The following is an 11,391-nucleotide window of genomic DNA, read 5'->3' as shown; positions in this document are numbered from 1 at the left end:
CCACCGCGATTTGTCCTTGCGCTCGCGCGTCCCCGCGTCGCCGCGCTGCACCGCGCTGCGCTGCCTTCGCTTCAGCGCTTCGGACACGGGCGTCCCGGCGACGCGATGCAGCGTCGTCAGAATCCGCGCGACGCGGCCTTTCTTCGCCATCGCGCGGTACGCGCGCCGCCGCCCGGGAGGAACGAAGTGGCGGCGGCGGAAGGAGCGGTCTCGTCGGAAGAGGCGACGCGAGCGACGCGACGAAATGAATGTTCGCGTCAGCATTTCGCACGGCGCGCCCCTCGCCCCGCGCCCCGCGCCGTCGTCTGGTCGTCGCGATGGAGCTTCGCGTCCTCCCGCCGCAATACGCGCGCGAGGCGCTCCAGACGCAGGCGATCTTCGCGACGCTCGCCGCGATCTACGCGCTGACGCTCTACCTCAACGTCGACGCGTGGCGGTCGCACGATCAGTTCTTCGTGGAGCGCGACCCGTCGCTGTCGCATCCGAACCTCGCGTCGACCGTCTCGAACGCGTGGCTCGGCGTCACCGCGGTGGCGTTCCCGTCGCTCGCGATCGCGGCGGTGGCGGTGAGACGCGTCGTCGCGGGGAGACGCGTAATCGCGTCGGGAGCGGCGCGCGACACGGACAGCGAAGACTCCGCCGCGGGAGGGGGCATCGCGATGATGCCGTCCGACGCAAATTTTAATTCGCGCGCGAAGGAGGCGACGCTCGTCGCGTCGCTGTTCGAGCTCGCGGGCGCGGTCCAGGCGCTGTGCCTGACGATGGGGACGTACAACGGCCTGAAAGCGTTCGTCGGGCGGCTGCGACCGAACTTCTTCGCGGCGTGCGATTACAAGGGCTACGCGACCGCGATGGCGACGGGCGACTACGCGTCGTACCTGGCGGCGACGACGGCGGGCGCGGTCGGCGACCGCGCGCACTGTTTGGCGAACGAAGCGGCGACGGACGAGGCGTCGCTGTCGTTCCCGTCCGGCCACGCCGCGCTGTCGTTCGTCGCGGCGACGTACACCGCGATGGCGCTGTCGGAGGGGTTCGGCCGAGGGGTGTGTCGGAGGGGTGCGTCTGAAACGGCCGAGGGGAGGGGGTTACGGGGGTTATTACCAAACGGCGTCAGCCCCGCGAGCGCGGCGAGTTGTCTGACGTTCGCGTTCGCCTCATACGTCGCCGCGTCGAGGATCACAGACTACAAGCATCGACCCGCGGACGTGCTCGCGGGGGCGGCGATAGGCGTCGCGTTCGGGGTGGCGTGCCGGCCGCGGGGGACGTCGCGGTGGTGGAGAATGCGCGTGTTCGGGGGAGGAGGGGGAGACGGCGGACGCGATGACGGATTCGTGACGATGACTTGAGAAGGCAACTTATATTTTTTTACGACCAGCTGATAGGGAACACGTAGGCCCTACCCGCATGTCGCGGAGAATCTCGTGCTCGTGCTGATCGATGGGCCGGATAAGACGGTGGAATGGCCGAGCGAGGAGGAAAGAAAGGTCGCGGGGAATCTGGGGGATGCCGGGGATATTCGGATACGTCGACGGGACGCGCGTAAAGATGCAAAAACCCACTGTCGGGCAAGGGATTCAATACAGCGGGAAGACTAAAAACCACTGCCGAAACATCCAGATCGTGGTCGACCTATTCGGCGTCATCATCGCGGTCGAACCCGCGGCTTCGGGGAGCGCTCACGACATGACAATTTGGAAATATTCCGCGCCCGTGGTCGATCGCGACGCGCACTTCGCGGAGGGCGAGAAACTTGGGGCCGACCCGGGGTACATCGGAGCCGACCCGAACCTGGACGTCGCGCCCGATCAGAGCAAGTGCAAGACGCCGGAGGAGAAACGCGCCGCGGACGCGCAACGTCGACACCGGTTCGTCGTGGAGTACTCCATCGGCGTTGTGAAGCGAAACTTCCCGATGGTGGGTTGCCCCGGATCCACGTACACGAAGTCGCCGAACCACTTCGGAGCCGCTTTCGCGGCCGCGTGCGGTCTTCAGAACTTCATCTGGAAGACGCGCGGCACTGCGCCGCGGGGCGAGAAGTATCTCTCGGGGGCGTGGGAGGAGTGGGAGGAAGACGCGATGCGCGATAATTTCAGAAGCAACGACAGTAGAGAAAATTTATTATTCCGCCGTCGCCGTTTTCGGGGTGAAAAACAGCGACGATAATAAATTTGAAACCAAAACCCACGTCACGTCGCGCCGTTGACAGGCGCCGTCGCAACGGCGAATCCCGTCGGCTCCGATTCGGAGCCGACGCAGTTCGCTGTCGCCGTTTTTCCCCGCGACGTGAAGGCTCGTTCCTGCTCTGTGCGCGGAATCGATCAAACCGCCCCGCGCGCGGGCAGCGCGCGTCGCGGCGGCGGAGGCGGCGGCGGAGGCGGCCGCGAAGCGGCCGCGACGCGCGCACAGCGCGCGCGCACAGCGCGCTGGGCGCGCGCTGTGCGCGACCGCCGCGACGTCGTCGCGGCGGCCCGCGCGCCCGTGACGCCGTCGCCGCGGGGCGCTTTCGCATCTTTTTCGGGCGAGCCCGACGACGACCCGAAGACGCGGATGAGGTCGAACGACGACGCATATCGAATCGTCTTGGCTGCGATCTTCACCTCAGATTTTCGCAGATGATCATCACAATTGAGGTCCCGTGACCGAAGTTGACCATCGGCGCCGTCGTCGCCGCCGCCGCGAGAGGAACGCCCGCGGAAGGGGGGGGGGGATCGGGGTCGGACTTCGGAAGGTCCGACACCCACCGACGGAGCGGGGATGATCGCGAGTTCGCGAAGGTTAAGGCCGATTTTGAGTCCGCGATCCCGATCACGATCGCATTTTGTCGTGAGGATCGAGGGTACGCTGCCGCCGCCACCGCCGGCGGCCGCCGCCGCCGCCGCCGTGAGCGTCGGACGGACCCCGGGACCGGGGTCGGGACGAGGGCGTCGCCGCCGGCGTCGCCGGCGCCTCGCCGGCGAACCGAGGGTGACCCCGACCTCCCCAAGGCTGGGATCGACGTGATTGTGTGTCACGCGGAGGAGGACAGCATGTGCCTTGACGCCGCCGCTGCGAGTCGTGCGGCATCGTGCACTACTTCGAAGCGCACGGGTTGTCTCGCGACGACGACGACGCGTCGACAGAAGCCACGGGGGGGGCGCGTTTCGCGGGACGACGCGACGAGACGCGTGGGAGACGGACGTCGGCCGGCGCGCGCACGCGGCGGCGGCGCGCGCGGAGGCGGACGCTCGCGACGCGGGGGGCACGCTGACGCCGCGCGAGGACGCGGCGACGGCGATGGACGCCGCGTCGCTCGGCGCCGACACCGCCGCCGCCGCCGTCGCGTCGACGGAAGCCACGGGGGGGGTGCGTTTCGCGGGACGACGCGACGAGACGCGTGGGAGACGGACGTCGGCCGGCGCGCGCACGCGGCGGCGGCGCGCGCGGAGGCGGTGTGCGTCCGCTCGTTCGGTCCTCGCCCACGCGCAAACATCGCCGCGTCACGACGTGCGCTGGCGCGTCGTGGGCGTCGCGTCGGTGCGGTCGTTCGCGTGGGGCGGGTTCGATGTCGGACGGGTGGGAACGCGCGGCGAGGGGGCGCGACGGCTTCGCCGCGCGCGCGCGCGAGCTCGAGTGAAAGAAAAAATATTACGCGCCCGCGCTACCTCTCTACCACTTGAACGGCGCGACGAGCTGCGCGACCGCGTCGAGCGCGGATACCCCCCACTCCTCGCGGTAGCTCACGATCAAGCACCCGCGCTCGACCCCGGCGTCCATAAACCCTAACGTCGTCTGCCCAGTCAGATCGATCCTCGGGCGCCACGGAAGGTTGAGGTCGCCCGTCATCCGCCAGCTCGCGCGAACGCTGCCGCCGCCGCCGCCACCACCATCGTTCCCTCGCGCCGGCACTCGCGGAGACTTCGTCGCGCGCGGCGACGCGCTCGTCGTCGTCGTCACGTCGTCATCATCATCCATCACCATGATCATCGATGAGATTCGCCGTCGCCGCCGCGCCGCGGCCCTCGCGAGGCGCCGCCGCCGCCGCGCGCTGCGCTCTGCGCCGCCGCTCGCTCGCGGCGCGGCGGCTCTGCGAATCGGGCGCGTCCGAAGAGTGAGAGAGTGAGTCCTCAAGGAACGGCGTTCACCTTGCGCTCGCGGTCGTATGGGAACCAGTCCGTCGTCCGTCGGGAATGTAAATAAGTTATGAACGGTACACGACGCCATCGGTCATGTTCGTGTTCGAGTTAAAGAACAGCGGGTTCTCCACGTCCGCGTACCCGCCCGCGAGCGACCGCTTCAGCACGAGCACCTTCTGCGACCGCCACGCGAAACGCGCGGTACGCCGCGTGATGCCGCCGCGCGAAGACCGCGCAGCGTTCCGTCATCGCGCGCGCGCACGACGCGCGACGCGTTTCGTCGCCCGGGATCTCGCGGACGCGCGACGCCGCGATCGCGACGAGAGCGGGCGCGCGGCGGACGACGCGCGACGCGCACGCGGTCGCGACGCGGTGGGAGACGGTCGAGGGATCTTCGCGCGTCGCGTCGCATCGATGCAGCGCGTCCGCGGCGCGCGACAGCTCGAGGTGCGTCCCGGCGACGACCGCGAAGAGGACGTCGGGCGCGGGCGACGTCGCGCGCTCGGTGAGCGCGCGCGCGAGCGACAGCGTCGCGTCGGCCGCGGCGTCGAGCGCGCCGTCCGACGACGACGACGACGACGACGACGCGCGCGTCGTCGTCTCGCGCAGCCGCGCGGAGGCGTCGTCGCACGCGCGGCGCGCGTCGTCGCACGTCGCGCGCGCCGCCGCCGCGGTCGGGGCGAGGGCATCGCGCGCGGCGGCGAAGACGCGCGCGGCGTCCTCGAGGACGTCCATCCTCGTCCCGCGGGGGAGGCGCGCGCGCGCGAGTGCGCGAGGGCGTGGGGCGCCCTCAACAATTAGTTGTCGTCTCCAAAACTTACAACAGAACGAACGCCATCTGCTCGAGCCAGTGAGATATCAACACCGGGGGCAACACGACCAGCGTCGCGGAGGATAACCACACCTTCCGCCGCTCGCCGACGCCGTCGACGCCCTCGCGCGCGAGCGACAGCGCCTCGTCGAGCGCGTCGGTGTCGAGCGCGATCGATTCCGATTCCGTCCCCGCCCCCTCGTGCGGCGACGGCGGCGGCGCCCAGGACAGCGGCCGCTTCTCCGTCGCGTCGGACGGGAGTAAACCGAGCGCGTAGCCCTACATGACGTCGGGCACGCCCTTCGCGGTCTCGTCTCCCGCGCCGAATCGCCACTTTGGACGGACTCGGATTTCGACCTGAATTCGTTTCGACAGCGACAGCTGTGCCCGTCAACCCGCGCAGTGCCCGTGCGCGTGCGTTTCGTGAAAATAATCAGTGAGCTGTGGCCATCGCTCCGCGTGACCGCACTCCCCGCCCGCGCGCCAGCAGCTCTCGCGCACGGAAACGCGAGTCGAAGCCGCGAACTTAATCAGCGCAGACAGGTACGCGAGCTCTCGGACGATGTCATAGCGCAATTATACACGGCTTCGCGCACCCCCCCCCCCTCTTCGGAATCGCGAGCTCGTATTTTTTCCGGAACGCTTTTTCTTTCGCGGGCGATTCCGGTCAGCAGCGACGTCGCGCGGCAGTCTCTCGAACGCCCGTGGTGTCCGCGCACAGTCTGAACGACATCTGCGTGATGTCTGCCACGATCGACTGCGGAGAATCGCATTATTTAAACCCCGCGAGCGTTCGTCGTGGGCGAGATCCGTCTCGACGATCTCGCGGTCGGCTCTGACTCTCTTCCGTCGCTCAAGCGCAGACAGAGGACGACCGCGGCGCGGCACACATCTCAGCGACGCTATGGCGATTACCGCGCCGCGCGAACGTTCCTAAGCTTCCAGAAGGTCAAGCTCGCGGAGCGGGTAGACGTCTTCGGCGTGTGCAGTAGCGCGCGCGGCGACGGACCGCGGCGACGAAAGTAGGCACCTGTCGAGACGCACGCACAGCTGTCACCGACGCTCGACGAGCGCTGACGCCCGAGCGCGTAGTGACGTGGGGCGTCGTCGCCATGTCCGTCGCCGTGCTCAGGATCGTGACCGAGGCGTTCATGGCGGTGATGTCCGGCTGCGGCGACGTCGAAGGTTCCAGCGTTCACGCGACGCTCGTCGTCTCGCCGCCGATCACCAGCGTGAGCACCGCCGCGCCGCTCAGACCGCCCGCGGACAGTCCGCCCGCGCGACTCGCAGCGGGTATGAGGACGCGAGCCGTGAGGCGTAAGTGGCGCGTGTGCGTGTTCCAGGAGAGGTGGAAGGCGCTGATGATGGCGATGATGATGACGATGATGACGGCTGCGTCCGTCGCGACGCCGACGCCGGATGACGCAGACGCGAAGGCCACGCCGGTAAAGGCGTCCACTGCGACAGACGAGACCCACGGGGAGACGCCGTCTTCCGTTCTGGTTTCCCCCGCGGTGGAGTCGACGCTCGTGCCCGCGGCCGCGGAGAGCACAGTAGAGGCCGCGGCGGCGATCACGGCGTCGAGCGAGGCGTCGTTGCCGACCTCGGAGCCGCAGTCGTCCGTCGCGCATTCGGCCGCGACGGCCACGGCGCCGAGCGAGGCGTCGTCGCCGGAGCCGGAGCCGCAGCCCGAGTCGTCCGTCGCGCCTTCGGCCGCGGCGGCTTCGGCCGCGGCGGCGATGACGGCGCCGAGCGAGGCGTCGTCACCGCCGCCGGAGCCGCAGCCCGAGTCGTCCGCGCCGCCCGGGGCAGCGACGCTCGTGACCGCCTCTAATCTCAACCGCTGCCTTCGCGGCGGCGGCTCGAGTACGGGGGCGAAGACTATCACCTCGTCGCCGAACGCGGATGAAACGTCCACGGGCCCGGCGTTCTTTCCGCGGTCGTTCATGAAGAAGTTCCGGAACAATATCTTGGGTTTTGAGCTACGCTCCGTGGGCGAGCCAATCCAGGCTGCGATCGGTCGCTTCCTCACGGCGAGCGCGATGAAAATACTGAACACCCGCGGCGATGGGAATTGCATGTTTCGCGCGCTGCTCGAGTGCATGACGGGGAACAGCGACAAGCACGTTGAGTTTCGGCTTCAAGTCGTGGATCTAATGCGCAGTGATCCGAATTCGTACCGAGCCGAAGCCGAAGCCGATCAGGTAGATGATGCTCCGCATGACAGACCTTTCGATTTCGATTCTTACTGCGACAATATGAAACGAGTTGGCATCTTCGGCGGGACTCCCGAGCTCCACGCCGCCTCCGTCTTGCTCAAGGTCGACATCATGGTCATCGACGTGCGCTACGGGAGGCTCGTTTTGGATACTGGTGGTGACCAGCCGCAGGAGCGAGGGACCATCGCCGTCGCCTTCGACTCGGACGGGAAGCACTATAACGCCATCGTCCATCTGGAACTCTCCCGCAGAGGTTTCCCCGACGACACCGAGGCGTCGGCTGCGACGTTTTCGGTAAATACGACGAAAGCGTCGTTCGCGGACGCGACACCGACGTCGGGCGTTTCAACCGCCGCTTCCGTGGTGAAGACGCGAGCTCGTGCGCAGATCTCGACGTCCTTCTCCGAGGAGGATGAGGTCACATCGCCCGGTGCGGACCCAAGAGACACCGAGTTCACGCCGCCGCGGAGCAGCAGCGATGCGCCCAACACGCGTGCGAGGGCACGCGCCACTGGGAGATCGCGCGACGCGCCCACGGCAACCTCGCGCGACGCGCGCGCGGCGGCGCGATCCAAACGGAACGCGAAGCACGCCGATGACGACGTGGATCCCGAGTCCGAGTCCACGGCGGCGGCGTCGAAGCACTTCCCGCGCGCGACGAGGCCAAATCTCTCTGCTCACGGCTCCAAGGCGGCGAAGCGCATCAAGACGTCCCCGTCGACGTCCGCGGCGAGGACGCAGGCCGCGGCGCCGACGCCGTCGCGTAGCCGAGCTCAGCAGGCGACGGCTGCCAAGCCGTCCCGGTACAACCTCCGCCCGCCGAAGAGAACTCCGACGTCGACGTCGGCGACGCCCGCGGCGACGCCCGCGGCGACGCCCGCGGCGACGCCCGCGGCGACGCCCGCGGCGACGCCCGCGGCGACGCCCGCGGCGACGCCCGCGGCGACGCCCGCGGCGACGCCCGTGGCGACGCCGCTGCAGTCCGTCTCCTCGCGCACGCGATGGAGGGGTCGCGACCGAGGCGGAGGCGATGGATTCGATGCGAACCCGCCGCGACTGCAGTCGTCCGCGCTCGTCGCCACATCCGCGGCGCCGACGCCGTCGGCGCCGCGGACAAAGCCAAAGTCCAAGGCGAAGCCCGCCGCGAGGACGAAGTCGAAGTCAAAGCCATACAAAGGAAAGGCAGTGACGCGCGGTGCCCACTCGGTGGTTCAGGACATGCACAGCGTCGAAACTCGCAACTACGAGGCGGGCAAGGTGGCTCGGCAGCAGCGTAAATCCCCCGATGAACGCAGCCGTGACGATGCTGCCGCCGAGGAAGCTCGCGCGGCGAATGCCGCGCGAGATGCCGAGGAGCGGGAGGCGTTCAAGCTGAGATACGAAACCATCGACGAACTGCGCGCGGCGTTCGAAGCGGACCCGCTGTCCGATGACGAGTGCGTCAGAGACATCAAAGCAGAGCACGACGCGATGGTCGCCGCCGCGAAGAAACGCGCGGCTGACGAGGCCAAGGATGAAGCCTCCCGATCGGTTCCCAAGCCCGCAGAGCTGAAGAGACGCATACTCACGCCCGCGGAGCGCGCCCGCGTCGACAAGATCGACGCGCCGTGGCGCGGCGTCGCGAAGGCGTACCTCAAGCACGACTGGCCGCTGCCGTTCTGGTTCTCCGCCGGCGCGCTCGCGCAGGGCAACGAGACGCTCGAGCTCATCGTCGAACAGTACGAAATCGACACCTTGGACGAGCTCGGCCACTGGTTCGGCGCGATGTGCAGCGACGCATACTTCGAGACTAACACTGGCCGCTTTGCGCTTAAGACGACAAATCGCGATTACGCCGATCTTCAACGCGCCAACCTCCACAACGTGCAGTGGAAGACCGTACCCAGTACTGGCGGCAAGATGGAGTCCGAATTCATCGAGAGATTCGAAGCCACGTGTTCGAACGGAGCAAAGTCTTGGAAGTACGCCATCACGACCACGCCCGTCGGCGACAAGAAGCTCCAGGAGAAGTTCTACACGAATCGTCACGGCAAAAAGGTCATCCTCCCGCAGAACCTCGAGAAAGACCCGCTGTTCCCGCTCGCGCTTACCGCCACGCCGTCGTGGATGGACGCGACAGTCGCCGGCGACGGGTCGCTGGGTGAAGGAATTTTCTCCCTCGCGTTCTGCGACTTCACGTCTAGCGAGCTGGACTGGTTCATCAACATCCTCGCCCGCCCGAGATGGAGAGACGGCACCGACACGGTCGTCCACGGCGCGTTCCCGGTGGTGAGGAAGAAGACAGGGCGGAAAGGCCAGTACACGCTCGACATGACCGAAAAGTCTCTCAAAGACGCTGAGTACGCGCCGCGCTTCGGCTGCGGGACCCGCACGCACGGCATCCGCGTGAAGGAGTTCATCTACACCGCGGCTCTTCCGGTAACCCGCGCGTACCCGCACAAAGGCGTCTTCTTTCCCGACAACGACCTCTGCAGTGCCGCGGGCGCGTGGCGATCCCGCGGCGAGTCGTTCACCCACATCATCGTCGACGGGGTCATCCGCGGATTCAGCCTCGAGGAGTTGCAAGCCGAACTTCTGCGTGCGACGGGGTTGAACTTCACGGCTGCCGACCTCTTCGGGATCATCTCGAAGCCACTGCTCCCCCCGGGCGAAAGTTCGGGAAGAAAGAAAGAGCTCGGAAAGCATCATGGCTTGGGTTTGCCCTTCCCACCGCGGCGGACGTGCGACAAGACCGGGAACGCGGACCACGTCAAGCACACGATGCACGACGTGAACGCGGCGAACGTGATCATCGGCATCGTTCGCAAGGGACACGAACACGCGGTACTGCACGGCGGCTTGGCTTGCGGCGGTGAAGATTCCGTCAAGCATTTCATCAAGATGCGCGGCGCCATGTACGAGGAGTACGGGTACATCTTCGACGCCAAGCAAGGGCTGTGCATCTTCCCCGGGGGCACGATCGACCGGGACACCACCAAGCTGCTCACGCAGGAGGTGTTAGACGCCCAGCAACGGTACCACACAGGCTGCGTCGAGAACGGCAAGTTCACTGCGCCGGAGCTCCTCCCTCGCCGCACCGATGCACAGCTCAAAGTGCAATTCGCGCCACTGCTCGAGGAGAAGCTCAGGTTGAGCGCGCTGATCGTGAAGCTCCAGGGTTGGCGCATGGAGTTGAGACGCACAGCCAGCAGCAACAAGGCAAGATCCTACTTCATCTACACCGATCCCGGCACCGGCACTGTCAAGAAGGAGACCCGGGACCTGAACAGGAAGGCCATCAAGTGGATCATCGCTAACCAACCGGAGAACGCGCAACAGCTCAAGGATTTGCTCACCAAGTACCAGCCGGAGATCGCGGAGCAGTTTGAGTGGACAGCGACAGCGACAGCGACGGCGACGGCGACAGCGACAGTGCCCGCGGGCGGTGCGGAGGGAGATGGAGATGATGCCGAGGGTGCTCGGGATGAAGACGAGATCGCCTTGACGCAGCCAAAGAAGAAACGCAAGACGAAGCGATGAAATAGCAGAGTAAATCGCGACGATGTCGCGAGATAGCGTCGTCAATCTAACGGAACCGACGGAAACGAACACGTAGACCATGATATGTAACGAAAACGAACGAAGATACGGGGAAGGGAGTGGATCCCCGCCACACCTGAATCACGGGCATCCCCGCGAGCTCGCTGTTCGGGTCCTCCACCGCGCTCGGGTTCACCGTGTCGTTCGCGCCGACGACTAACGAGACGTCGTACTTGTCCACGTCGTTCTCGACCTCTTCCATCTCCTTCACGACGTCGTACGGCACGCCAGCTTCCGCGAGCAAGACGTTGAGCTGCCCGGGCATCCTCCCGGCGACCGGGTGCACGGCGACGACGACGTCTTTGCCGCTCTCGCGCAACAACTCGATGAGGTCCGCCATCGCGTACTGCGCCTTGCTCACCGCGAGGCCGTACCCGGGGACAATGAGGACCTTCTTCGCGTCCGCGAGGTCCTGCGCGGCGGTGCCCGCGTCGGACACGACGCACTCGCCGCGCTCGACGTCGCACAGCATGTTCGGGTCGACGTCGACCGTCTTCGTTTTGTTCAGCGTTCCCTTGATCCCCAGCAACACGCCGACGATGGAACGGTTCATCGCGACGCACATGATCTGCGATAAGATCGCCCCGGCCACGGTCGCGTTTTTCTGCACGAAGCATTTGCAAAAGATGCACCAGTCATCCTGCTGCTGCGCGCTGATCGAGACTTCTGC

At 66.8% G+C, this 11,391-nt stretch overlaps 4 protein-coding genes across 4 annotated transcripts; 2 read left to right on the top strand and 2 right to left on the bottom strand.

The window, feature by feature from the left end:
- Window positions 1-244: 244 nt before the first annotated feature.
- Window positions 245-1,346, top strand: MICPUCDRAFT_65370 (uncharacterized protein; the record flags this gene model as incomplete). The annotated part of the gene is made up of 3 exons (XM_003059979.1): window positions 245-478; window positions 762-902; window positions 945-1,346. The coding sequence occupies 3 exons, from the start codon at window positions 245-247 to the stop codon at window positions 1,344-1,346; spliced, it is 777 nt and encodes a 258-aa protein (XP_003060025.1).
- Window positions 1,347-1,683: 337 nt separating this feature from the next.
- MICPUCDRAFT_40517 (uncharacterized protein) lies at window positions 1,684-2,163 on the top strand (the record flags this gene model as incomplete). The annotated part of the gene is made up of 1 exon (XM_003059978.1): window positions 1,684-2,163. One exon carries the CDS (start codon window positions 1,684-1,686, stop codon window positions 2,161-2,163), a length of 480 nt encoding a protein of 159 aa, XP_003060024.1.
- Window positions 2,164-3,645: 1,482 nt separating this feature from the next.
- Window positions 3,646-3,951, bottom strand: MICPUCDRAFT_59348 (uncharacterized protein; the record flags this gene model as incomplete). The annotated part of the gene is made up of 1 exon (XM_003059692.1): window positions 3,646-3,951. The coding sequence occupies one exon, from the start codon at window positions 3,949-3,951 to the stop codon at window positions 3,646-3,648; it is 306 nt and encodes a 101-aa protein (XP_003059738.1).
- Window positions 3,952-4,195: 244 nt separating this feature from the next.
- Window positions 4,196-11,124, bottom strand: MICPUCDRAFT_10935 (uncharacterized protein; the record flags this gene model as incomplete). Its single annotated transcript, XM_003059691.1, has 2 exons — window positions 4,196-4,288; window positions 10,771-11,124. Coding segments are annotated over 2 exons (447 nt in total), but the record flags the coding sequence as incomplete, so codon positions are not given.
- Window positions 11,125-11,391: the final 267 nt, after the last annotated feature.

This window comes from Micromonas pusilla (genome assembly GCF_000151265.4).
Source record: "Micromonas pusilla CCMP1545 genomic scaffold MICPUCscaffold_7, whole genome shotgun sequence".
Classification (NCBI taxonomy): domain Eukaryota; kingdom Viridiplantae; phylum Chlorophyta; class Mamiellophyceae; order Mamiellales; family Mamiellaceae; genus Micromonas; species Micromonas pusilla.
This window is presented reverse-complemented; position numbering and strand designations above follow the sequence as displayed.